This window comes from Colletotrichum scovillei (genome assembly GCF_011075155.1).
Source record: "Colletotrichum scovillei strain TJNH1 chromosome Unknown Contig00003, whole genome shotgun sequence".
NCBI lineage: Eukaryota > Fungi > Ascomycota > Sordariomycetes > Glomerellales > Glomerellaceae > Colletotrichum > Colletotrichum scovillei.
Genome location: NW_023336261.1, coordinates 1,845,758 through 1,872,349, shown reverse-complemented (window position 1 = coordinate 1,872,349; position 26,592 = coordinate 1,845,758). Strand labels below are relative to the sequence as shown.

Genomic DNA, 26,592 nt, shown 5'->3' with positions numbered 1-26,592 from the left:
CTGTCCTCCTGTGTGTTCGTTTCCTTTGTATCACTGGTCATCACAATATGGTATTGTTCATGAGTACTACCAATGAGGCATGTGATGACTACATCAGGATAAAGGTTCCAATTCAGTATCTCGTGAGTTGTCCTGCAAAATAGAATTCCGGAACTCCACAGCACTCCGGGTGAGTCTTCTCGGCCGGGAGACGAAAGACCGACGAGACACACGCAACCCCCCTTTCTTCCCCTCCGTATCGTCAAAAGTCTCTTTCTGGGACTCTCTTCTCCCATCTCGTACGTAATGACACAATTCAACGGTATCAAGGGGTCCTTGGAAGCTGGATGGTGAAGCACACGAAAGGGGGGATGGCAGACCGAAAGCAGACTGGGTTGCTGGAGTCCGGCATGGCTGGCTAGGGTGGTACGGTGGTTAGGTGGTACGGTTGGGCTGGAGGGCATGAAAAACGTTATTTAAGAATTTGTTTGGACGTTGGGGGTGTAGTGGTTGACTTTTTTCTCGTACCAGATCTCTTTCTCTCTCTCGCGCGCGCGCGCGCCGAAGAATGTTTGGATGGCTTTTTTTCTTTTTTTTGTGATCAGACCAGGGCAGGTTTACGTACGACTGTAGACAGACCACTTATAACCCACGGCCCATAGGGCGGGTGCTACATTGGGTGAGCGAAGAAAAGCTTAATGTGAGGTGAAGCCTCGACTTTCTCGTTCCGGGCATGAGTCGTGATGGATGCGGACATGGAGGAACGCATGGTCAGGAGGAAGATGTCAGGTCCAGGGTAGAGACGAAGTAGAAGGGGAATTAAGGTGGAGGCTAGAGGGAATGTAACGCCGTTGGACACGGTAAGACTCGGAATTCAATCTTTGATCGAAAACACTATTAACGATGCGTTAGATATAGGTGGATGGAGGGGATGGGGTTACGTGGTTGCATTCTGTACACCACGCCATCTCATACAATCCATCTTCGTAGCTCCCACACGCAGACACACTCGTACATCCGTATACGCGAGCAAAGAAGTAGTAGTAGCATTGCAGGAAGTAAGGCTGTTGACACGGAGCCGCAAATCCGACGTTGAGCCTCACCAAAGCATACTTCACCCTTCTTCCCCTGACCATTCGACCCTTCACCTTCACGTTGGATAAGCCTGCCATACCATACCATACCATAACACACCACCACGTACACAACCAACCATCCCAAGCTTTCGGGTTCGATATCGGATTCCCGTCTCTCCCTCCCAACCATCCGAAGCTTTCATTCGCTCCTCGTAGTCGTACCTGGCCTTACGTACCTCTCTCTCCCTCCCCCCTCTATAATTCTTTTGGTCGTACGTACGTGTACACACCCCATCAACTTTTACGCTCACTAATACATCGTCGTCCCATATTCATAGTGTTGCGGTCTCAGTAAGACCCTCCGCTCTCCCTCCCCTCGTCTGAGCCTTTTCCCTCCCACCCTCACTTTCTTACACAATCCCACAGGTTGCCGATTGGGCATGAAGAATAAGCAACCAGGCCATACAACCCTTCCATCCACCATAAAGAACCTTGATTACCCAGTTCCTGGTGCCTGGATAGGTGCCTGGCTGGCGTGGGAGCCATACCCGGATGCTTCCTAGGCTGGACGAGGACGGTGATCGCAAATATAGCAACACCCACACTATACCTCGCTGAAATACTCGCATCTCCCCCAATCTCCCGTCTCAACTCTCTTGTTCTGTTCCGACGTTGACATCACTTGGCGAAGAATTCGCGGGTGTAATGAGAGATACGCTTCCTCAGAGAGAATCCATTTGAGGGGTCTCGTAAGTTGAACAGGATCGTAATTCAACCGCTTCTTCCTCCATCTCCGGACCCCCTTCTCACATACTCTCTCTCCGAGGAGTGAGTCCCCCTGGATACACATGTGTTAAAACACCATTGTGAAGAGACACACCAGAGGGGACGGACCATCGTATCTGAGTATGTGTCGTCATTCTCCCCCAACGTCATCGGGGAAATCACGGCAAGCAGGGCGTGGTGATGATCACACCGCCTTTGGAAGACGGACCACGGCCATGACGATGGACCACGATGACGCTCGCCGGACACGAATGAATACATGTCATAGTCAAAAAGTACCCAAGACGAAAACGAGAGACATGAAGAACTCCAAACCAAGATTGATGATTGAAAACGTGAGATCCAATCGATAATGAAATATCAACCACCAACACCATCTCACAACTTTCAACTGGCCAGTAAAAGCCATACAGAAGGCTTCTTGACCTCAAGCCCCAAGTTACGGCTGCTTCCCCAAAGTGAACATCGTGAACAGCAATGAAAATAATGTAGGTCTCGAAGAGAAAGGAGGGGAAAAGGGGGGAAACGCCCGTCGGGAATCTGGTCCAACCAACTACACCTACACATCGTCGTCATCCTCTCCCCTCCCACACCGTACTTTATCCCAAGAGGGGTCCAAAAAACAAAATGACCTGCATGGCTAAGCTTCTCTGATGGTTTGATGAGCACATTTCCCCTTCTGGATGGCTCTTATTAGGAACTAGGAGTTTCTCCCGCTGGCTTAACTGCTCATGCTAAGCATCGCTTACTCTTGCTCAACTCTCAAGCTTGCCGACACAACAACCTTCGACCACCCACACACATACATATCCAGGCACACACACGCACACACACGCACACACACACATACAGTCACGTCTCGACCAATCGCCACGACGCCCCATCCAGCTCGTACGAGGCCTCGGCCGAGCCTCACAGCAGCTTCCAACGTCCTCCACTCCGAACCCTATGAAACCGCAACCGTGAGTGCACAGATGGTCTTCGTAAGGCACGCAAGCAGCAAAAAAGAAGCTTATTGAGCCAGAGCCTCGAAAAGAGCCAAGGTTGCTTACTTTTCGAGGGAGGCTAAAACAGTCAGTGACCCATGCTGCAATTTAACAGCCGGCGGTAACCCGGGATGTTGGGAACTGACAAACGGCTTCCGTCACTTGGCATACGGGGGAGGAGGCAGTTTCAAGCTTCTTGAGTCATTGCAGATGTTTCATTCAAGTCCATCTATCACGATCTCTTCGTTCCTCCTAAACTGGCAACGCTAGTTTGCAATGAGTAACCGTTTCCCGTCAATGAAGCTTGCTCAATGCAGCCACGACAAATCCGACCCAGATACTCCAAACACCTTGGTAATGTGTACCACATTTGCGCCGTTTCCCGTTCCCCTTATCTTTTCCTTTGTGTGATGTCCATTCCATTGCCCCCAGAATTCCTCAAAATGTCCACTCCATAAAGCGCCGTTGGCATGAAAGCCACGAGTGGCAGTAGCTGTAGAAGAGGAAGGAAAGGGTATATCTCGTCCAGTACTCCGTCCAAAATCCGATTCCTTTTTGTGAATAAGAGCTAGCCAGCCCTGTGCCCCGATGGGGAAGGCTGGTACGATGCCGCCTTTTTGTATAACCTGATATGTAATCCGTCTAGGTGGCTTTGGTTGTGTGCTTAGCCATCGATATATACGACGGTAGTGCAGAGTCACCGTGTAATGTGACCTGCGTAGTAAATTTCTGTTTAGATGCCCTTGCCGCGGATGACATCAACCATCCAGCCCATCTCATTGACCAAGTCGTCAAGGCCGTTATCAGCAGGGGCCGCAACCATGGTGTGAACACCAGGGTGAGCCTTGATGCCGGGAGCCCGGGGCAAACTGTAGTTCTGCTCCAGAGACGGCTTCCTGGTGCTCGGAAGAGACAAGGGCTGAACAAAGTTGGCGTCGCTCTCGTTGGAGTAGCGATCCTCTTCGGTAGAGTCATAAAAGGATGGTGTATCATCATCGGGAGAGATGGGGCCAATTGAGGAGGCGACGCTGGAGTCAGACGAAAAGGAGAAGCGCGAGGCGGATGGTGCCGTCGCCAGGTCTCTCAGCGTCTTGTTGACGGGAAGAGGAGGGAGAGGCGAGTACTTCTTCTCGCGTGTGAGAACTCGCGGGGCGTGCACTACCGGCAAGGTGCTGTCGGAGTGCGAGCGTTTGAAAGGCGGTGGTGACAGGCTAGTCGTGTAGGGGTTGACCTCGTAGGCCGAGTTGGCAAAGTTCTCATCATCGTCTCCCTCCTCGGCAATGTCGTCGGGGATAACGACAGGCGGACGCCCGTATGCGCTAGAGGAAGCGCTGGAGAAGGGGTTCTCATCGGAGAGAAACCGTCTCAGGGACTCTGGGGAAAGATCGCGAGTTCGGCTTCCCTCAGATGAACCGCTTCTGTTGTCATCCGAAGAAGATCCAGAATACGGTGAAAGAGGGCGGTCCTCGTCATCGGGTTGGCGGCCGCGCTCAGCAAGCCGGCTGGTGGACGGCTTCCTGTTGAACATGCGACGCCAAGACGGCGGCGGGGAGGTAGAGCCGGCACGGGAAATGGATCGACCAGGTTGTGCAGCCGGTGCTGAGCCCAGTCTTCTGATTTGACCGCCCGGCACTGGTGGTGGCGGCCTCGGCGTAATGAACTTGTCTTCAGGGTTCATGGTCTTCTGTTCACCAGGACGGAGTGAGCCCAAGGATGCGCTCCTCTTCCTCTCGGCCACTTCGTAAGGGACATCCAGAGTGTTGACAGTCTGTCCAGGAAGATAAGGGCAGTTGGTGGTGCTAGGCAGTGCCGGGTTGTGCGACTCTTGCGTTCCATCAATCTCGTACTAAGACGTGTTAGTGCCCCGGATCAACCTAGCCTCGCCAGATAACCTACATAGTAGTAGTAAGTGTTTCCCATCTTCAGGCCGCCGTTGCGCTTGGTATCCCTCGCACCCAAGTCGTCGTCCAGAACAATGTCCTTGAAAGTGTGGCATCCGCGCCATTGGCCGCGATCTCGTCGAATATCTCGTTCCATGGTGTATGGTTTGGTGAAGTTATCCCAGGAGCCGACCAAGTGTACTGATCTTACAGTCGGATGAGTCTGACTACATAGTCGTGGTGGTCAGCAAAGGGAAGTAGAGGGGCTGCTTCTGGTACTATATATCAAGAGCAAGTGAGAGGGTATGAAGCATGATGCGAAAGCCAAGACACCAGCCACTGGGCTTGCGCCGAGCATCAGACCTGGTCCCCTGTCCCCCACCCAGGAGCGGACGAGGTGCCGATCACTATCGGCGACGATTTTTTTTTGGCTTTGCAAGGTGTTTGACGGAGTTCTCGGAAGGTTGCCGCTGAGAAGCTGGTAATGGCAGGTGAGAAGGTGTGAGGGGAGGAACGGGCGCAGGCCAGGGCCGGGGAGGTAGGGCATAGCATAACCCGATATAAACTTTCCATCCGACAATGTTCGAAACATGAGCCCAAGCAGATGGTTAAGCAGAAGCAAACAACCTTCGGCGCCGGTCCCCGACTGCTTTCCCCGACCCTTTGGGGAAACCGAAGAGATGTGTGTGAATGCTCAATGAGGAGAGGCAGCGAACTTTCGCAGACCTTGTGCTTCATTCGGCCGTACTGGGATTTGTGCAGGAGTCATGTATGATGCGTGATGGGACGAGGGGATCGAGGCTATTGGCCAGACATACAATTATGCGAGTTCGAACGAGAGGGCGATCGATCTTGTTGGATTTTGGAGCGAAAGCGACGCCAAAGTTTCGACCAGCGGACGGGAGAAGAAAACGAAAGCGAGATTGCAAAGAATTAAATAAAAGCGACTCACAGCATGAACGTAAAGAGCGTCGTTGTAGGGTCCATGATGGGAAGCTAGAAAAAAGGCGGAAGCCCGAATCAAATAGGGTCGCGGGGTGTAAGTCTCAATTAATGGAATGTTTGTCCCGCTGCGCCGCGTCTGTTGGTACGGGTAAAGCTGGGGAGGGAGGCTTGGATCTGCACGTTGGCCCGGCCGGCGTGGTGTAAGTCGACTTGGCCGGCGTTGGTTGGGATACCACAGTCTAATTCGATATCAATGAAACGCCAGGAGCAGTCCCATTCTGTCTGGATAGACGCAGAGCAGCACCAGGTTGAGGACAGGCGAGGCAGATTTGAAATTGAGGGACAGGGTGGGCGGCCAATGGAGGGGACCGGATGTGCGTGGAAGCGCCGTGTTGGTGATCTGGAAGGGCGAAGTCGATCGCTGACTGGCGAGCGCTTAGAGAAACAAGCGGGCGGGCCCTGGACATGCAGAGCAAAGACGGCAAAGCAGGTACGGTTTCTAGGTTTGGAAACAGGCGAGGTAACGGAGGAATTGTAAATGTCCAGATGGGGTGTTAGAGGTTGAGATGGTCGCCAGGTACCCCGTCTCGAGTAGGTTGGTGGTGGACTGGTGGTTGGGTTTGGAGCCTTTGGCGGACCGGTTTGTGGGAGGATGACGGAGTACGGTGTACGGTGTACGGTGTATGGACAGGTACGGGATAGTTGTCGAGGAAGTTTCTTTCGAGGTCGCTCTGTAATAAATATGAACCTCGGACGGAAACGGGGCACGTCTCGCGAGCCTTGGACGGAGTTGGACCCAGGATCTTGTAAGCTGAAGCAGTAGCGTGGGTGAGAGAATAATTAGACGGTGGTAGCAGAGATGCTCAGCAGGCCGGTCTGACCAGTGGAAGAGCGAGAGCCAAGCCAGGGTCTCCCAGTCTATTTGAAGGGGCCCTCGACGGGCACTAGCGAAAGACAAGAGCTGAAGGAGAGGCGTGGTGGGCTCTTGTGGATTACCGAATGGTCCTTGTACTCGATCTGGCGACGCTTTGAGCGCCCGCAAGCCCCCTTCTACCTCTGGTAATTCCGTAGGACCCGCGCGAGGCCCCAGTCGGAGGAGGCGTCAATGGTGAAGGTAGTTGGACCAGATTGGGAAGAGATGAGGCGGCGACAGCGGCGTTGGGCGACGTAGGCAGGAGAATCGTGGCGTTCCAACTTTGTACGGAAAAGCAGACGGGCCTTTCCTGACGCAGTCGGTAGTGTGGCAGAGGCTGCTGAAGCCCGAGGCCTGGAGAGCAAAGGCGAGTGTCCGGACGGAGTACTGCGTAGCAGTTCATGCAGCGGGCTACTATGGCCAGGGCTAGCAAAGGCTCGACGGGCCATGTGGGTTGAGCTTGACTCCTTGTTCGAGGTTGAGTGCCGGGTGCAGGGGCAGGGGGATGTTGCCGTGCGGGAGGATCTATTGGACGATGTGCTTTAATTAAGGTCCGTTATTGTAAGGTACCGTGCAGTGGGGATTGGCTAGAAAGCTGCGAGGAAACAACCTTGAAGGTGACTTTTCGACTGGAGCCCGCCCTGAAGGTCGATTTGATCAAGGTGACGTTGGGACCGTCTCAGGACCGCAAGCAGAAAAAGACGGCGGTTGGCTGTTGGTTCGTGGCGTACCGGTAGCCAAGTGTTGGTTTGGGCATCTTTGTATCTCTCTCTATTTGCGGCGCAAAGTGACAGGGCAAGGTGAAGTCGAGACTCGAGACTCGAGGCGGCCGAAAGATGGCCAAGCCATTTGCATTTGAGACGGCTGACGGCAACCAAAGGTCAGAGAAGAGAGCTCTGTGTACCTTACACGCAGTACCTGGATAGTCAATAATTTGTGCATGTGCTTGTGCGTTGTGACAGGCACCGTTCTGTACCTGCAGGATGCAGCCTGGAAACCGTCAGAGCGAAGCACCTTGCGTGCGCCTTTCTTGCCTCAAAATGTCAACCGTGAGAAGCAGACGGGCAAACGGAAAGAGCAGTGTCATCCGTTCCTGTCTCGTTCGGCGCATTCGTCTTCCCCTTTGAGAAACAACTATCGCGGAGCATCAGTCATCCTGAAAAGCCTACCTACCTACCTTGGGCAGTAAGCACGTACAACAAGTAGGTAGGTGTGGTGGCAGGCATGCCTTCCTTCTGCCTCTGCCGTACTCTAGGTACGTGGAAGAAGGCAGGTACAGCACGACGATGATGATGCCAGTTTGGGTTTGTGTTTCGTGTATTCCTTCCTTCCAAATCCCCCGTGCCTATTCCCCGAGCACACCACTCGTCATACTGGGCAGTCACCACTCACCACCCACTCCTCTCCTTCCACGACAACGCTCAGCGGGTGAACCGTGTCAGCCCCGGAGCCAATCAGTCTCGGTCTCCCGGTACCGTGGACGGCGAGGAAGCCCCACGCCGACCTCCGTCGGCCTCTCTCTACCTTACGCCCAAGACTCCAAGACCGCGCCCTCCCTGTTGGTCGCCCGTCACAACCTGCCGTTATCCGACTTGCTATGTATATGCTATACTCCGTACTGAAAAGCACAGATCAGACATCCAATATGATGCTGGGAGAAGCGCCGCGGGCGATCAAACACTGCACATTCGTCAGCAGGCACGGCACGCAGGCGGTACACCTCGATCGATCAAGTTGGCCGTATCCGCATGTGCGGTGTATCGTCCAAGGTACCCCAGCCAATACCTGGTTTCATTACCAATGCTTCCCGACCCCAGATGTACCTCTCGACGACATTGGACGAAGCCCACCCGACTCCTACACTGCCAATTTCACCAGTGACCTCACTTCAGTGCTCCACAGCACACCACACGATACACTACAAACACAACAGCACGCCGTCGTGGAATCTCCGCGACATCCGTGCTGCATTTCAGCATGAAAAGCAAGCCTCACATGATGCCACCGACCACGACTCTCCCCAATGACGTGCCTGTCATTCAATCGTAGCCCAGGCCTCATCGTCAGGCCGTTCCCCTTGTGGTATCGCCGACGTGGCAGCGCCCAGCTAACCAGTGTTACTGATTTGATCCAAGTTGACAACAGTCTAGACATGATCCCCAAGGGCCAAATACCACCTCGACCCGGACACGCAGCAACGCAGCAACCCAGGACAACCGCATTGTCCGTTGCCCCGATGCAGGGTCCCATTCGGCGTCATACCTCGATGGCCGTCCGTCGAGATATGCAAATCACGGCCGACTGGTTCCGTTGCAATCGCCATTTCCATCCGAGTCCAGCTGCCTTTGACCGCCAATGTCTCACTCTCTCACAGATGACCGGCTAATAGATAGCATCCTGCGGCTTGGTGCCAATAGCTTGTTGGCGTTCCCGGCCCTAGTCGCTTCCGTCGCAGCTGAATTCACCCAAGCTAGGTCAACGGCCATGGCTATCGCTTCTCGACCATCGAGATGAATCGGGAACCCGCCAATCCAGATCGGACCTGCGCCGAACTGGAGTCCGTCGACGGAACATTACCATCCACTCCACCATCACCAACGATACTACAGACTGGATCGTGACAGGCGTTCAAGCCATTGAAAGCGGTATGTCTCCGCTGTGGGGGTGGTAGCTGCAGCCACCGAAGGGCACTAGCGCGAGGAACTAGATGCAGAAACCCTGCATTAATTCCTTTGTGGTGTTGTGCAGCTATTTCTCGCGGCCGGTAGCAGAACTGCAATGGCAAACGCTTCCTCGTCTCTCCACAGCGTTGACATTGCATACCTAGCTGTGCGTTAGATGCCTCCAGCTACAGATCTAGCGTCGCCTCTGGTACCGGTGGAACGGGAGACTTTGGTCATACACGAATGGCGCACCATCTAGCCGTTGGCTAGAGGACAGCAGCAAATGCAATGGTTGCATCACACAGGGCGGGCAGCAGCTCTTTCAAGATGGATCGGAATGACTTGGCTACCTAAATCTCACGTCCCGGATGCCCGCGGTGCCGCACAATCCTACCTGCTTGCGTCTTGGAGTCGTACTCTTTGCAATCTCGATATTTTCGAGCTGGCGTCAAAGGCTTGGGCATGGCTGCCCACCACGATTTACGCTCGTATGCTTTCTTCATGCGACGGGACGCCGAGTCGAGACCTCGTGATGAGCGACTCCCAGACCGCCGCCGACTTGTCTCGTGCAGAATCGGCGATGCCTCAAACAGTTGTGGTTGCCCAATAACTCTAATCTCGAACTGGGCGACGACTTCGTAATCGGTGTTAGGGAATAGCAGACTCGGCCGGCAGACTGCATCCTCCCCTCGGTTCCGCGCCCTGCAAGGTCTGCAAGGTTTCAATGGTCCTAGCTTAACGGTTACGGCCGACTCCATACTCGTCTCAACTTGACTCGACAACTACCTTTGTTTTGCAATTCTCAAACAAAGCGGTAGAAGCCGACTGTGCGCGCGGCCACAGCCTGGTGCTTTAGTATTTTTTTTCACGACTCGGATCCATTCTATCCACGTCACAGGAAACATGTTTGTCGCCGCCCTCAGTTCGTCTGTACTGCATTTCGACTTCTCCAGACCCATCACCCGCTGGTTGTCTAAGCTTCTCCCCGACTCAAACGAACTGTCATGTCTGAAGATTGAAGCTTGCCACATAGGCTCTGGCTGAGGCACAGCGTCGCAGTCGAAAACTAAGAACTCCGGGGGCCGTCGGGTGCCGAACAGTTCATTGGCTGTCGTGCCTCCCTCGAGGTAACGTCTGGGAAGCCAACAGCCGTTAAGGGTCCAACCCAAAGCCAGAGTGGAATGAACCCTTGTTCACACCCAATCTCCTAGTTCTCCTGAACGAGTGTGTTGTAAGACATTCAATATCACGAGAGTGTCCACACTGCGGTGGGATGTCTCAAGAAAAGCAACGCCGGAGCAATGCTGTGGCCGTTGGTTTTCAGGAGTGGGTAGCAATTAACTCAAACTTTCCGACCCTTAGTGCTCCAACTCGAACTTCCAATTGTGGCTCGAAGAAGCGCAGTTACGTGTACTACCTCGCAGCCGTGGACCTGCTATCGCGTGGTACCGGACGAAGCCATTTGCAGTCATACTAGACGCCAGATGTTATCTCCTAATTGCTTACCTCAAGCAAGCAGCGAATAACAAGTACAACTATATCCATTCCGCCTATTGCGGTACGTGTGAGTATACCCGACTCGAAAGATCAGCATTGTTCCCCACGATATCCATCAGCTTGCGGCGCCGACTCCCCGAGGCCCTGACCCCGTTCGAACTCCGCGTCCCCGAGCTTGTCAAGTGTCAAATCAATCAAACAATCAGGCTCGACCTGCCTCAATGAGGCCTCCCTCCACTGGTCGTGCTTTGGGATTTTCCACTGGGAAAGCACGGAGGCCGTTGTGATCATGACGAAAAAAAAAAAAAAAAACAGAATGGCCTGTCTTCCAAACACGCGCTGGGTTCGAGTGTTGAGTGAAAGGGAGAGATAGTCTCCCGGGTGTCTCCCATGCCTTTGTTTCGTGGCACGGTCTGGTGTCTCCAGTTCGCCGCCCGTTTCAATGTGCGCGCGCGTGTGCGCATGCGTGTATGTGCGCGCATCCCGTTTCTTGTGAGTTGTTCTGTTCTGTTTCCGAATGCCATTGCACGAGCGGGAAGGATCCTTCCAGGTTACCAGGAGGAAACAGATTGTCGGATGGTCCTATTCCAGACGGGGCGGTGCGATGGGAGACTATTCTTCACATAAAGCAAGGTACAAAGTTGGCCGTCGTGATCGTAGGACTATATCGAGTTGCGACTTGGCGAGGAGCCATATGATTTCGAGCAATATTCACTAAACATTATGATTAGAGAGGAACACCAGTCCATTCTAAAAAATGTGAAGAAAAAAGTTGGAAAAGAAAGCCGGCGCGGACCCACGACCTCCCTCAATCTCGAGGCCCAGGCAGTACTTGAGTAGGGTAAGTACAGACAGGTACATAACCTCAGGTGAAGGATCCCAAAAGCTACGTCGCCCCGTCACCAGAAATTACTAGTAACCAAAATGTATGAAAAAAAAACAGAAGTTGCCCGCTGCGGCGTCACTTGTGGTAACTCGCTCGCCACTCAAGGCTGCCCATCTCGGCACTCCAATGATGGGGTGTCAAAGTCACAATCATACCCGTTCGGCCGTCGTCTACAACAGGCGCTGCTTCCCTTGGAGAACCCAGGAGAGTTCTGGAGCCTATGAAGGATTGTAGCTTGAAGCCCCGTGGGAATATACGTGAGGTGGACTGGTGGAGAGTATTCGTGCCACGGATAAATCATCAATCAAGCGGGTGGATTTGCACGCTCACTCAGGAAGATACGGATCCGGTCAAATCAGGGGTCGTCGAGTGCAGCCGGAGTAGAGACAAGCAAACAGGCAAACAGTGGAAGCAGTGTAAGCAGGCCTCAAGACAGACAGTCAGAGAAATAATGCTCCAAGCGTTCGGACGACCGAGAACCGAACCCCCCCTCGTTCGGAAGTTACATGTCTCTCCATCCCCGATGAACTACAAACACATCGATGGCCCCTATTCTGTGACTGCATGCTGCAAAGCTGATGCTGCTGCTGCTGCCTGCGGGTTATATGTAATATGTACGAAATATCAAATAGTTCCAACGTCCTGCATCTGACTGCCTATACACAAGGTACCTGTGTCCCATCTGCATCTACGTTTGAGGCGCCGCACGTCGATAAATATAGAAGCGGTGCCGTTGCTTGCAGATGAAGCATAATTAAATACGTGACAGGAGAATGGGTATCTTTGCAAGTCACATGGAACCGCCAGGAAACGTCGTGTAGCGAATTCCTTTGCTTCTCTGGGGACCGAACGACAACATATGGACGCCAATTCAACTGAGATGTGGTGTATGCAGATCTTACCTTGTCAAGACATATACTGCGTCTACTGAAAAGGTTTGCTGGGTACACGCTTCAGGGATGGAAGCATGTAAGATCTCAGGAATCTCATGATCCAAAACCCCCTGGGAACGAGTGTAAGGAGTTATTATAATCTTTCCATTAGTCAATGTAATTGTAACCGGGTTATCTTTGTGTGTTTTGTTCCCCCCTCCACTTCCCTCATCCCTCATCCCTCACCCTCACCAGCGCCTCCAATCCTTCGTTGCCCTTACAATTTCCCTCCCAGTTCTCAAAGGATATCGGTGGGCGGACACAAGCCTTGAAAGCCCCAAGAGCCATAACAAAAAAAGGGGGTGTAAACGGTAAACATCGCATGCTTGCGAGTGTGTGTACAGCTGAGAAGAACAAAAAAAAAAAAATACAAATTCCCAGGCCAGTCTTTCTCTTCGTTGGTCACAATACTTGAAACAGGAAACAGGGGGGGAAAAAAGACGACCTGCTCCTCAACCCTTTAATCGAACGTGTGCCATTGTTTCGACATGATTTGAAAAGAAAACGCCTCATTCCCAATGCATTCCCTAATTGTAGTTAAGTGTATAAAGTGGTGGTTTGTTGTGTTACTGCTTTGCAAAGAACCGGGCTTTTCCTCCCCACGAGTATTGTATGTGCGAATCCAGAAACCGGTCTCGACTTTTTTCTTCTTTTTTCTTTTGTGGCTGTGTGGTATCGGGGCAGGTCTGGGTTTTGTTTTACAGAATCGGAAAAAAAGAGGAGCAAGTTGTATTATATGTGTTTTGTTTTTGTTGTGATTTCATATCGCCGAGGGACCCTTTCATTCGGACTTAGCCGCCACCGCGGCTCCCTTGCCCTTTGACGCCAGCAACCGGTTTTGCCTGTCGCCCTTGTACCGCGTGTCGAGGGCGCGGTCCCAGAAGATGAAGAAGGGCTGAGAGAAGTTGGTCTTGATGCCCCACGTCTGGTGGTGGATGTCGTGGTAGGCGGCGTTGTTGCTCGTGATGTGCTGGAGGGGATCCCAGGGCAACGCGTAGCCGCAGTGGTCGTCGACGGTCTTGACGGTGGACAGGCAGAAGAACAGCAGTCCCTGCCTCGCGCTCATGCCGGTGAGGAGGAAGCCGATGCCCGCGCCGAGGGTGTCGAGGAGGAAGCCCTCGAACGGGTGGTTGTAGAGGGCTCCGTAGGCGTAGGGGACGTAGAGACGGTGATGTCTCGAGTGGAATGTCGCTAGGAGGTTGTTGTGTTAGTTGAGCTGTTTGCCACTTTTGCGCCGAACTACCCCGGAGGCCATTCGGCCGAGTCGGAGTCCCGAGAGGTCGGGGGGAGGAATTGGGTCATAACTCACTGTACATCCACTTGTTTACGTGCATGAGACGGTGGAGGAAGTACTGCCATGTGTCCAGGATAGAGATGGCGGCGAAGAGCTGGAATCCAGGAATGACGAGCCAGTAGATTGCCTTTGCGACGAGTAGTTCCCAGGCGGCGAAGACGGGGACAACGGCGTGCGATCCGTCGAGCTCGGTGGTGAGGAAGGGGTAGTGACCGCCGGCGAGCGCACCGGCGATGAAGGGGTGCGTGGCGGACATGTTCTTTGCGAGGGAAGCGGCGTTGAGGCCGAGCAGGCCGAGGATGGTGGGCAGCGCGCGCTGGGCGACGCGGACGCGGGTGGCCCAGACGGCGACGTCATAGTTCTCCTTGCCGGTGAATTGCTCCTCGTCAATGTACTCGAGGAAGACGGACATGCCGACCTGGATGAGCTGCTGGAGGAGGACGTCGCGGGCGACCTCGTAGCGGGAAACGTGGTTGCGCTTGGTGATCTCTTCGGGGGTGTGCAGGCGGTACTGCGGCCAGACATCGTAGACGTCAATGACGTGGAAGAAGAGGGAAAGGATCCAGTAGACGACGATGGGCAGGAAGATACGCAGGTAGACGTCGGGCAAGCCGGGAATGAGGTCGGCATAGGGCTTGAGGGTGTATTCCGGCAGAGGCGGGAGGTCGCCGACGGTCGACGTGAAGTTTGCCGCCATCGTGGGTGGGATGGTCTCGTTTACCATGGCGGGTTTTCGGGTTCGGCGGTTTCTCTCGTTTGCTCGGTCGGTTCGGATGTGGTGGGATTAGCGATTGCGTCGGTCAGAGAAGGATTGAATTGTATGCTCGCGTGCGTCTCAAGGCGAAGAATCGGAGGAACGCAGATTGAAAGGAGAAAGTAGGGAGTGACGGGTTCGTGTGGCGGGTGAGGCGGTTTGTAAGGAGCGGACGGAAGTTGGATATATGAGATGCCAATCCTCGGGGGTTGCCTGTGCCAGGTAGGTGGGTGGATGGTGGTAGGGTGGAGGATGTCAAAGCAGAGAGCGAAGCACAGGGCTGAGACGGAGCAGAGGAGCAGCAGCAGCAGGGCGAGCTGTAATTAGTAGTATGCGTAGTAGGTAGTTTGGTAGTGAGTGAGAGGATGTCGGGAGACTGGTGGCGAGTTGGTTCGAGGTTTCACTAGCTTGGACTAGCATTGGCCCTTGTTCGCAATGCGCCCAAAATGTTGCAAGTATTCGCTGACTGGAGTGACTTGCGCGCCCGGTGCATGCGGTGCTTCAATGCGCCTGATAGTAGGTACAAACGGAGTTTATCTGGGTACCTTTGGTCTGTGGACTGTACGGATACCCAGTTGAGTCTGATTAGCGGCGACAACGGGGCAATTTTTTCTCCCTCTACGGAGCACGCAGCAGTAGATCTCTTGCAAATATCCGTACTTGAGGTACCTACTAAGGTTGGTATCCTTACGCAGGCGTCGCCGCGCCAGGTTCCCAGGCCCAGGAATGATGCGCTTTTATCAATCTCGCTTGTGAAAAGGCGCGGGCCTCTCGCCTTTCGACCGTCTCCCGGCTTTTGCCACAGATCGAACCACAACTGTTCACTTGTCTCCTCGGCCTTTCGACCTGGTCAGTTGTGCCTGACTACCATCGTGGAAATAGTCCATATCCACGGCCGCGGTATCCGGCTAGTGAATCGTCAACAAGACGTCAAACGCGGTGCCTCTCTTGGATCAGATCTTCTTCGTGGGCCTGCAATTCAAACTCTTTTCATCACGGACGGACTTACCTCGAGTACCTACCCGTCACGGGTTTGCTCGCGTAAATTACGGCGGGCTCTGTGGGCTTGCCCATGCTGTCATCACCTCTTTAACCATGTGCGGCTTGCTACGCTGCCGTGTCAGGCCACCGGGCCCTCCCCTGTCGATGCCGTAAATACGCGGACGCTTCGGTAGCTTAAGTAAGCCCGTGTTACCGCGATGCGATCGAGTGCCAAGCGCCAGATGGTGTTGTCTCCAAGAGAGGGGCTTAGGTAAACCCGCAAGGCAATTTCACGAGCATGATGCGCCCACTATGGGCTCGAATAAGCGCCCCTTTTTACAGATGATCCAGCGACAGTACAGAAAGCTTGTCAGTGAGACCAAAACAACAAGAAGGACGAGTGAAGAATGGGAAGATGATGAAAGGTGACGAGGGGTGCTGACAAAGGAGGATCAACTTCATTGTTTTGTCTCAAGGACAGCCCTTGATCATGAATGCCATCCCACTCCCAACCCATGTGTCGGGCTCCTTACAAAACACCAGACGATGTTACACGTCAGGAGTGTTCATGTGACCCGGAAGAACTGGTTGGTGTGAGTCTGAGCTGGGCTCACCGCTCTCGACCAGCCGCAGAACGTAATTGAGGCTATCCCAGCTTCAATCCCATTAAGCCACGACCTGCGGTGGGTATCGTAAAAGGCCCTTCAGCGGCAGCGGCGCCGTCAAGGGCTCGATTCCATCCACGGCTTAGGTAAGACATCCAGTTCACCTCGCCAAAATCAACACCACATGCTCCAGACCATCCAGTCTTGGCCGAGAAAAATGCCACAGGCTTAAGATGCCGATGGCATCTGAAGCCCAGTGAAATATTTGCTTCACTATATCTTCACCTGAATAATGAGATACATATTAAAAATGGTAAAATACCATACTATCGCAGGATACCTTGAAAGACGAACCTCATCAGGTTGATATCTTTTCAGGCTCAGGTCCCACGTCCCGCACCTTCAGTGTTCTCGCCCTTCGGGCAGCCCGCCACGGTGTTAGGGATTTCGCGGGACTAACAGCTCGAGCACTAACAGCCCATGAGTACGGATACAGGAACCCGCCTGGCTTTTTTTGCCGCCAACCCAAATCAAGACTAGCTTAGAAAACCCCACCAAACACAGTCCCTCCCACTTGCCAAATTTGCGAACACTTTTCGCCCTTCAAAAGCGACCCCTCTCCTTTCTGCTCGTTCCTCCTACTTCTCCAGACCCAGACAACAAACTTGCCGTCTCGCCAACACCTCACCTCCTCGACACCTCAGACAAACCGCCAAGATGATTATCTACAAGGTACGTCTATTTTATCATTGCCAGATCACTTCTCTCGAGGACTGTGGACGGCTTGTGCAGCCAGGCATAGCTGTTTTTTACCCCTCCTTCGGAAATCCCCCGCCATTGGACGGCCGGGGGGGTTGAAAAAAATGTTGATGTTTTGAAGATGAGGGTCGTTCTCAATATGCTGACCGAACAACCGCCACACAGGACATCATTACCGGAGACGAGATCATCTCGGACTCCTACGACCTCAAGGACATCGATGGCATTGTCTTCGAGGCCGACTGCGCCATGATCACCGAGGGCGCCGTCAACGTCGGTTCGTGAACCACCCATCCGCCCACATCACCCCTCCCCGCTGGGCGCTTACCCCGCGCGCCTCCCAAGCCCATCGAAACATGATTAGAAAAAACAACATTCTGACAGAAGCGACTTGCACACAGACACCGGCGCCAACGCCTCCGCCGAGGAGGCTGACGAGGGTACTGAGGACGCCGAGATCAAGGTCAACAACATTGTCCACTCTTTCCGCCTCCAGTCCACCCAGTTCGACAAGAAGAGCTTCCTCGGCTACCTCAAGGGTGCGTGAAACCGTCTCATATATAACTAGAAGCATTATTGGTGTACTGACAAGTTTTCGCAATTAGGCTACATGAAGGCCGTCAAGACTGCCCTTCAGGAGAAGAACGCCCCCGCCGAGAAGATCACCGCCTTCGAGAAGGGTGCCCAGAAGTACGTCAAGGAGACCCTCCTTCCCAACTTCAAGGACTTCGAGTTCTACACTGGCGAGTCGATGAACCCCGATGGAATGTAAGCAACATCCCCCCAAGATCTCCCCCGATATACCCCGCCCAAATGATGCTAACCTGTGCACAGGGTCGTCCTCCTCAACTACCGCGAGGATGGTGTCACCCCCTACATCATCGTCTGGCAGCACGGCCTCGAGGGCATGAAGGTTTAAATCTCGACACGGAACTAGTTCTTTCCCTGTTGTTTTTTCTCGAGATTTTATCGGTGTTTGTTTTGGAGACTGAAGAATTTGACGTCTTACAAGAAAACACCTTTGCTATAGCGTACCACCCATCTGCTTTGGCATATATCCCTTCAAAAGCCCCCGTAGCAAGCAAAAAAAATAAAAAGCGCACACCCGGCGTCGGCCGTGCTTATGATCATACGAACGAAACAACTTTTTTGCCTTATAAACTTGCTCGACGAGCTTCATTCTATATGAACAGGTGAAAGTTATGTGATGCTCCCACAAAGTGGTTCGGTTTCTTTTTTGATGCTACCCTACAAGGTGAGGTAGCCTGACCATTAACAAAACGCCACAGGATGCATTAGCCGACTGCAAAGGAAAACGCATGCACCAACTCGGCCTCGAGAACGTACGTGATGCCCACCAGCCACCTTCATCCACCATCATTCACCACCACCACCACCCCAAAAAGTCTGCCCAGCTCAAAAAGTCGGCTTGGTTGCCAAGGGAATCGGGGGAGGTGCGTCATCATCGTCCCCAGGCCCGGATGCTCGAGGCGAAGGCGCGGGCGGCGGTGCCGGTGCTCCAGCCAGCTGTGGCTTCTTCTTTGGGGGCGGCGGCGGAGGCGGCTTCTTCTTTCCGACTGCGCTCACCAGCCCAGGCGGAGGTGACAGCGGGCTCGGTGCCGGGCTGGGTGCCGTGGTCGCAGCAGTGGTGTCCGCAGTAGCCCCAGCCTGCTGCTTCTGCCCGACCTGGTCGTTGTAGAAGCTCTTCGCCTTGCCGGCATAGTTCCCCGCCTTTTCCGTGATGCCGTATTTCTGGTTAAAGTTGTTGGCGCTCTGGTACCCGGACTTGACCTGCTCGCCGTGCCGCTGGCGAAAGTTGTTAAACGTCGACGCGGCGGACCGGGCGTCCGAGACGGAGACGGACGACGGGTTCTTGTGGAAGTCGGCTGCGGTGCGCAGCGCGGCTTGCTTCTGCTCCGTCGTGGTGCCTTCTGTCGGCGGCGGGGTGGAGGACTGGTGGTTGGCGACGGCGGATTTGCCCAGCTTGGCGAATCTGTTTTGCAACTCGCTCATGTGGCCGCCCCCGCTGCCGCTGCTGCTGGTGGTGGTAGGCGGAGGCGGCGGCGGCGAGAAGGCTCCGGCTCGGGGAGGTGGCGCGGGGCTGCTGGCGTTGGATCGGGTCGGTGGTGCGGGCGCCGACTTTCCGATGCCTAGTGCGGATACGGAGACGCCTGCTGCTCCTAGTCTGTTCATCGCGTTCTGGTTCAGGTAGCCTCCGCCGCTGCTTGACGTCGGTGGTGGTGCTGGCGCTGGTGAGGCCGGTCTCGATACCGACGAAGCGGAGGGTGTCCTAGGCGGCAGTCTCGGTGGTAAGCTCGGGGGCGGCGGCCGTGCGGCGGCGGCTTGACCCGGCACCGGCGTCCGTCCGTCGGCGCCATCCTTTCTTCCCGGCGGGGGCGGTAGATGGGCGGTTGAGAGGCCAGTGGTATCTGTGCGCCAAGGCTTGGGCGGCGCCGCTTCTTCCTCTACGCCTTCCTCGTGTTGCTGCTGGTATCGGTTCGAGTCGTCGTACGGCGGCGGTGGTACGCCAGGTGATGTTGCGTTGGAACGTGATGGCGGGGGCGGGGGTGCAATTGTTCCTGGGACACGCTTCGGCGGCGGTGCAAAGGTTGAGGGATCTGTGAGGGACGATAGGGGTCTGGCGACGCGCTCCTCTCTGTCGTTCTCCGTTTTCCTTCCCAGGAGGCCGTTCTGTCGTGTGTCTGGTCAGTTTCCCATGGCAGTTGCAGAGACGCCCGCCCGGTGACATACCACTTGGCCCTTGAAGGTGGTGCCCGGCTTCTCGGGGTGCCAGCCATTCTTCATGAAATTTCCAAAGTTCGACGACATTGTTGCGGAGGCTGGGTCGAACAAACGGAAAGGGGGAAGAAGTGTTGCTGTTGACTCGTGCCCTTGGAGTGTGGAAAGGGGAGATTTTGTCGACGACAGGTTGTGCAATTAATGTAAAAAGCACCGGTGGAGGCTCGCATTGCGTCGTCCCCGGCGGTGGTTCTCTGTCAGCGCTCCATCCTGGTTTCCTGCGTGACGTCGCCCGAGGTGCGTGGCAGTGTTACCCGCTATCGAAGTCGCTAAAATTACGGGTGTCGCCGTGCTGGGCCGCTGGACTGGGAATTTGGGGGAGGGTGGCCCCCTGCTAGACGCCTTGCGATTCAGGCCTTCCCCCCCTCCCCCATTCTCGGGGGAATAGACCCCTCGGTCGGTCGATGTGCCTTACCAAATATTGACTTTCGTCGCGTCCGTCGCGTCTTTGGAGACGGTACTTTGTCCGCCCACTTAACCACGAACCTCCTCCCGACAGGCCCAGCAGCCAGCCGATTGAACACGATGGCGCAGCGCACGATAATCGACGTGGAACTTTTGACGGAACATCTGGGATACGCACCAATTGTGAGATTACCTTTGAAACTGAGATCACGCGACGCCCCAGGACTAACATCTCCTCGCAGTCGCTCCTGGACAGCATCATCAACAATGTTAACGCCGTAGCCGACAAGACGCTCGACCGCGTCGAGCAGGGTCTTTCAAAAGCGCCCCCGAAAGCGCTAGGGTTCGAGAAGGCGCTGAAGCAGAAGAAACGGTCCGCGGACGAGGTTGTCGACGTCGAGGAGACGGCGAAGCTGGAGATCGTCGACGGCGTCCATAAGCTGGAGACGCTGCTGTGCGCCGCGATTGACAAGAATTTTGACAAATTCGAGCTCTACGTCATGAAGAACATCCTGAGCATCCAACAGGGCCAGCGAAACTGGATGCGCCTCGCCCACTACGACGGTCTCGACTTCAACGCCACTCACGAGGACGCGCCGACGAGGGAGAGCGTCGATGCGCTGAGAAGGAAGCTACAGGCCAGCCAGCGGCTCAACGTGATGCTGCACGCTGAGCAGGCGAAGAATGCGGCGCTACTGGCGAAGCTGCGAGGGGTCATCGGTGGTAAGCCAGCCGGATCCAGGGCATCGCTGGTGGGACAGGTCAAGGTCGAGGGGTCCGACGACAGGGCGCCGTTCCAGTTCCTGCAGGAGAAGGGCGACTTGGCAGACGGGGATTTCAAGGCGCCCATAACGACCACAACCGCCTTCAACATGTCGCAACTCCAGGCGCTGCGCGCGTTATCGACGTCGCTACGTAACATTATGCCTGACCTCAAGGACCCGTCCAGCAACGAGGACGGCCCCGAGAAGCAAAAGAGCTGGAGACGGGAGAGGATGGAGTATGTCGAGGGAGCCACGCGGAAGCATCTGGAGCATGTGCGTGGGCTGGAGCTCGGCAAGGATGGCGATGTGCGCGATGGCGAGTGGCAAGGCGAGGGTAGGAAGTTTGCCATGGGCGAGGTGGAGGGGCTCGAGCAGGTGGTTGCCGCGCTCGGGGGAGGTTCCGGAGAGTCTACTGAGCAACCCGATCCCGACGCAATGGACGAGTCATGAAGCGAGCATTCGGATGTCAACTTCTTTGAGAAGATTGAAATGACCTCACACGCTCGCCACCGACAGAGCATGCCGCGGGACACTGGCTGCTAAAAGCATCCCCGACGGCACCGTCGCCATCTTAGCTGCGATGCCAGGTCGGGCGATTTGGCTCATGCGCAGAGCGACCATTCGCTTTCCCCGTCAGCGTGCTATCACTCAGACGGATCCCAGTCAATGTTGAGGACTGATGGGAAGGCGGCAAGTTCCACCGCGCCACCTGCTACACCCATGGCAGGATAGAAACTCGATGTGCCTGGGGCGGGTAAAGCTCTCTGCTTCCCTCAGCCAAACACGAAAAGTTGCAGGGCAGCTATCTAAGATACCGTCACCGTTGGGGCGTCGACAGGGAACGAGAATTCACATGGACCAGGGCCATGGTGTCTTGCCACTACCAGCTAGGCTAGAGCAGACTACCGATGGCTCGATGATGCAGACTTCCCTCATGTCGAAATCGCCTTAGGAGGGCCCCACGTCGCTTCTGAAGAGGAATCGCAAGGACGCAGAGCATTGGAGGGATGGGCTGAAACATATCACAGCTTGTTGGATTCAATATACGTGGAATAAGATGTGGTTCAACCGAGAAGGATGGCAAGGAGGAAGGACAGACGGAGAGAAGAGAAACTTCAGGCTATAGGCCCATTCTTGGAACCTGAAGACACCAAATTCATTTACAATTTTCACCTGTGGCTGGCAAGAACCAGATTTTTACCTCGTGACCAAGGGTCCTTCTTTCCATCGGACGCACTCGGTCAAGGAAGGAAGTGACGCCCCAAGTTGAAACGGGGTTGCTGCCTCTAGGTGAGCTGGGATTCCAAGTGAGGCAAGAGGTAGACAGAAACTAATATCTGACTTTAGGAAAGAGCGGTGCCTGCCTAATTACCTAATCTCGACCCTACATCACCGCGACACCCTGCCGTTTGTTATTGCTGTCAAACCCCATCCTCATCAGCTCCACCACATCGCGCACCTCTCACTTCTACGGCATCACCGACCAAGATGCCGTCTCATCTACCCGACGAGATCTTCCTCGCAATCATCAAAAGCCTCCCACATCCCGAACCGACCTACATGCGCCCCAGCGGCCGAGACTATGCCACCTTGTCCGACCTTTGCCGCGTATCCAAAGGTTTCCAGCAAGTTGCAGAGCCCTTTCTTTACCACAAGGTCTGGCTTTCGGAGTACAGCTTCAACCGTTTTCTTGAGACCGTCAGAAGCAAGCGCTACCTAGGAAGATACGTCAGGCATCTCACCATCCCCCGTGGGCTCCGTCGCTCGTGGGCCGAGAAAGACCTCGAAGAGCAGTTATGCCAGTTGCAACGCTCTCCCGAACATGGGCATTTCAGGGCCGCCATTGACCGTTACAGAAGTGGCTCTGGAGAGCTTTTGCGTTTCCGAGGAGCTCCGCATATGCTACTCCTAGCCTGGCTGCTTCCAGAGGTGGAGATCATGCATTGCCTGTCAGAAGTAGGGCAGATGGAATTGATCGGCGAGGTGGAACAACCGGGACCCTTTCCCCGTCTACGAGAAGTCCGTGCCAACCAATGGGAATATCTTGAGGATAGCCAAAGCTTTCGGCTCTCTCGATGGGAGCCCTTGCTTTTACAGGGAGTGGAGGCCTTCAGCGGAAGGGGAATCGAGTGGAATGAAACGGAACACCCCTTAGCGCTGAAGTCGGTCTGCCTGTTCAACTCGCTATACAACGCAGCGGACTTGACAAACCTGCTCAGACGCTGTCCCGATCTGGAGACATTAGGCCTTAGATGGGGCAAGGCTTTCGACAGCATGTTCAACTACGGTGGCGGCGTTCCCGAGTGCAACGGAATCGGCGAGGCCCTGCGTCAACATGGCAAAAACCTCCGTAAATTGGAGCTGGACTGCCGCCCAGAATTCGAAAAGACGGATGACTACCATGACCCTGATGACGTAGTGAGACTGGGACGTATCGGGTCCCTGCGAGAATTGACGCGGCTCGAGACGCTCGAGATTCCCTTCGATCTGCTGCTGGGGAGTGATGGCGGGCATGGATCGAGCCCAAACGACGGGAACATTGAGGATCAGTCAATGATGTCTATTCTGCACCTCAGCAATGTTCTACCAAGCTCACTGGAGGTATTGAGGCTGCTGGAAGATTCGTCAAAGAGCGAGGAACGTTTAAACCTTCAGGTACAAGGCTTACTGGCAACTGAGAGCATGGTGAAGCTGCGTTCAGTTACAGTTCTCCGGAGCGAGGTAATCCCTCTCGACCCATATGAACTGCTGGCTGATGATCTTGGGATCGACCATAAGGTCAAGGAATCGAAGAGGACAATTAAAATATCGGACCAGGCGGAGATTGAAATAATATGGTTCTCCGAGAACACTATGTATTTTGGCGGCTCACGTCTTTGAGTTGTGATGAGGATGGGAAATGGGCTACACTGTAGCTTGCCGCTCAATGCCATTTTCGTTCTCACTACTCCTATTGCTGCTGCTGCTGTTGCCCTCGTTGTGTCATTTCTCCTCACTCTCTACATCGTCCATAGCGAGTATGCTGTGAAGAGCAGAGTCAGCGAATAGTCATACATCGAATGAGTGTCAATCAGATGGATCTACTTCTGCTCTATTTTGTCGCCTGCTCCGATGTTCAAGGTAATAAAACGCCGTGATGACCCGGATCCCACTTCCGGGCCGGGTCATGAGTCGGGCGGCGTCAGGGCGCTCCACTGGACCGGAGCCTCCGTGTAAGACACATTCCCTGAAGATCTTACGGGTATCGTAGGTACTTAGATGGACCTTTTAATCCACTAGACTTGAGATGTTACCTTGGAAATGATGGAACGGATGTCTCGCTGTGGGCAAATTATTCGCAATTGAGGCTGCTGGTCTATATTCATGAGATTCGCTCCTTGCTCATTGTATCACTGTACCAATTCCCTTCTCTAAATATCCCGCATCAAAGCCGCTGCATTCATCACCTCATTCGCTTTTGCCTCGTCGGAACCAATATCCTGAGCTTTCCAGGTCTATTAACCTGACTCTCGGCTATCCTCGCAAGCCAAGACAACAAGGCCTAGCACCTACTCTTCTGGGTGTAGCCTCGCATCCCCGCGTACGACGTTGCAATTGAGTTTGCTAGACCCTCTCCAGCACGCCAAAAGAAGCGGTTCACAGTATGTCTGCGAGAATGCTACGCTGGCCCGCGAAACGTCGAGATTCGAGAGCGTCATACAAGCATCTCGGTCTTGGCTTGCATGGTTATCAACCGTCGACCCCTCACTTTTTGCCCTTTAGGTTCGCCAGGGCCAAAATGAGGATTTTGTGCAATTCACACGGCGAGGGAAGGTGAATGAAACCGCGCAAATATCCGCCGGAGATGTCTGTATAAAAGCGTCAGACGCCAATTCCCCGTACTCGTCTGAACAGCCGACGACTGACAGCGAATTGGCTATGTTCAATTCAAAAATCATCATGAAGTTCACAGCTGTACTCGCGCTCATCACACCGGTCATCGCCTTCACCGGCACCGGTAGGATAAAGACGCCCCGAGACGAAAAGGTCAGCTACGACGGCTATCAAGTCTATCGCATATCAACTGCCAACGCGCCACCAAACCAACTCGCCCGCCTGCGCTCGTTCCCGTCCATTGACCTCAAGGGCTCCGTCGAAGTCGCGATCCCGCTCAGCGAGGTTGAGTCACTCAAGACTCTGGGACTGCTGGACGGCGCGCAGCTTCTGGACGAGGACCTCGGACGAGCGATCAGGGCTGAGTCCGAGGCCGAAAAGAAGCCTGGCCTGACTAAGAGGGGCGAGCTGCCGGACCTGAGCTGGTTCGACTCGTACCACGCGTACGACGACCACGTACAGTACTGGAGGGACCTCCACGCTGCGTTTCCCGACAACTCGGAGTGGCTGGACATTGGTGCCTCGTATGAGGGCCGCAACATATTCGGGCTGCGGCTTTGGGGAGGCGAGGACACGGGGACGAAGCCCGTTGTTCTCTGGCACAGTACCGTTCATGCCAGAGAATGGATTACTACCATGGTACGTGAGCCCGTCCCAGGCGCTTTTGTAAGTGAGGTTGTTGATGCCTGCGAGTAGACTGTCGAGTACTTGACCTACCAACTCATCGACGGCTACAAGTCCGGAGACCAAAACGTCACAGCCTTCTTCGACGCCTACGACTTTTATATTGTGCCCTTCCACAATCCCGATGGTAAGCCAAACGTCGTCTTACTAGCCCCTGTCCAAGTCACTCACAAGACTCTCTCCCGTGTTCAGGCTTCGTGTACAGCCAGACCACAAACCGCCTCTGGCGCAAGAACCGCCAGCCGCGCTCCAACACGACCTGCATAGGCACCGACGGCAACCGCAACTGGAACTTCCAGTGGGACTACCCCCTCGAGGACGGCAGCGTCTCCGCCGACCCGTGCGGCGAGACCTTCCGCGGCCTCGCGCCGGGCGACACGACCGAGAACGTCGTCCTCTCGGCCCTCTCGCGGGAGCTAGCCTCCGCAGCTACCAACTCCACGGGCGACGGCGGCGGCGGCGGCATCAGACTCTTCATCGACTGGCACAGCTACTCGCAGCTGATCCTCCTCCCCTGGGGCTTCTCCTGCGAGCCCGATGTGCTTCCCCAGAACCTCCAGGCGCAGCGGGACGTGGGCGCGGGGTACGCCGCTACGATTGCGGCGACGAGCGGGGAGGGCTACGAGGTCGGCCCGTCGTGCGAGATTTTGTACTATTCCACGGGCTCCGCGAGGGATTTCCACCACGGGGCGCTGAATGCGACGTACTCGTGGAGCGTCGAGTTGCGGCCCAAGAGCGGCGGGAGCGGGGGGTCTGGGTTCATCCTGGCGCCCGAGTTTATTTTGCCCACGGCCGAGGAGCATTGGGAGGGGATCAAGTATGTGCTGGGTGCTGTTGGTGAGTGAATGTGTACATGTCATGGATGTAGCGCTGCTGGGTAGACTGCGTATGATACAATATTCTGAAGAAAGACGTATCGAAGGGACGTTGAAGCTGTATCGACTGATATTGTCCGTCTCACTTTCCTCTCGTTGCATTGACTAATTTCCCAGGGACTCTATGAATACCCTCGCACCGCATTGGCCCTTTTTGTTAATGGTGAAGGAACTCAAGCGCCAGTATACGATGTGATAATGTCACGTTACGAGACTAGGAGCACGCCATCCTGGATTCGCAGATGCATGAAATGGA

General features: G+C 54.7%; 7 protein-coding genes across 7 annotated transcripts; 4 read left to right on the top strand and 3 right to left on the bottom strand.

The window, feature by feature from the left end:
• Positions 1-3,065: 3,065 nt before the first annotated feature.
• Positions 3,066-7,060, bottom strand: HER10_EVM0004250 (uncharacterized protein). The gene is made up of 2 exons (XM_035482948.1): positions 4,724-7,060; positions 3,066-4,673 (listed from the first exon to the last, which is right to left on the bottom strand). The coding sequence occupies exons 1-2, from the start codon at positions 4,862-4,864 to the stop codon at positions 3,561-3,563; spliced, it is 1,254 nt and encodes a 417-aa protein (XP_035335918.1). The 5' UTR covers positions 4,865-7,060; the 3' UTR covers positions 3,066-3,560.
• Positions 7,061-12,668: 5,608 nt separating this feature from the next.
• Positions 12,669-15,620, bottom strand: HER10_EVM0007955 (fatty acid hydroxylase superfamily protein). The gene is made up of 2 exons (XM_035477493.1): positions 13,853-15,620; positions 12,669-13,734 (listed from the first exon to the last, which is right to left on the bottom strand). Exons 1-2 carry the CDS (start codon positions 14,559-14,561, stop codon positions 13,325-13,327), a joined length of 1,119 nt encoding a protein of 372 aa, XP_035336263.1. The 5' UTR covers positions 14,562-15,620; the 3' UTR covers positions 12,669-13,324.
• A 1,274-nt stretch (positions 15,621-16,894) lies between these two features.
• Positions 16,895-17,855, top strand: HER10_EVM0004013 (translationally-controlled tumor protein; the record flags this gene model as incomplete). Its single annotated transcript, XM_035473673.1, has 5 exons — positions 16,895-16,909; positions 17,102-17,213; positions 17,338-17,475; positions 17,542-17,704; positions 17,771-17,855. The coding sequence occupies 5 exons, from the start codon at positions 16,895-16,897 to the stop codon at positions 17,853-17,855; spliced, it is 513 nt and encodes a 170-aa protein (XP_035335896.1).
• A 497-nt stretch (positions 17,856-18,352) lies between these two features.
• HER10_EVM0007637 (uncharacterized protein) lies at positions 18,353-19,765 on the bottom strand (the record flags this gene model as incomplete). The annotated part of the gene is made up of 2 exons (XM_035477188.1): positions 18,353-19,627; positions 19,688-19,765. 2 exons carry the CDS (start codon positions 19,763-19,765, stop codon positions 18,353-18,355), a joined length of 1,353 nt encoding a protein of 450 aa, XP_035336239.1.
• A 495-nt stretch (positions 19,766-20,260) lies between these two features.
• Positions 20,261-21,354, top strand: HER10_EVM0004179 (uncharacterized protein; the record flags this gene model as incomplete). Its single annotated transcript, XM_035473831.1, has 2 exons — positions 20,261-20,323; positions 20,383-21,354. The coding sequence occupies 2 exons, from the start codon at positions 20,261-20,263 to the stop codon at positions 21,352-21,354; spliced, it is 1,035 nt and encodes a 344-aa protein (XP_035335912.1).
• Positions 21,355-22,253: 899 nt separating this feature from the next.
• Positions 22,254-23,784, top strand: HER10_EVM0005790 (uncharacterized protein; the record flags this gene model as incomplete). Its single annotated transcript, XM_035475394.1, has 1 exon — positions 22,254-23,784. Exon 1 carries the CDS (start codon positions 22,393-22,395, stop codon positions 23,782-23,784), a length of 1,392 nt encoding a protein of 463 aa, XP_035336067.1. The 5' UTR covers positions 22,254-22,392.
• Positions 23,785-24,843: 1,059 nt separating this feature from the next.
• Positions 24,844-26,306, top strand: HER10_EVM0009064 (zinc carboxypeptidase; the record flags this gene model as incomplete). The annotated part of the gene is made up of 3 exons (XM_035478563.1): positions 24,844-25,416; positions 25,474-25,588; positions 25,654-26,306. The coding sequence occupies 3 exons, from the start codon at positions 24,844-24,846 to the stop codon at positions 26,304-26,306; spliced, it is 1,341 nt and encodes a 446-aa protein (XP_035336352.1).
• Between the last annotated feature and the right edge of the window lie 286 nt (positions 26,307-26,592).

Coding starts and splice junctions, on each gene's coding strand:
- HER10_EVM0004250 (XM_035482948.1), bottom strand. CDS start 4,864: ATGGAACGAGATATTCGACGAGATCGCGGCCAATGGCGCGGATGCCAC. Junction 4,674..4,723: donor GAAACACTTACTACTACTAT/GTAGGTTATCTG, acceptor AACACGTCTTAG/TACGAGATTGATGGAACGCA.
- HER10_EVM0007955 (XM_035477493.1), bottom strand. CDS start 14,561: ATGGTAAACGAGACCATCCCACCCACGATGGCGGCAAACTTCACGTCG. Junction 13,735..13,852: donor CGTAAACAAGTGGATGTACA/GTGAGTTATGAC, acceptor ACAACCTCCTAG/CGACATTCCACTCGAGACAT.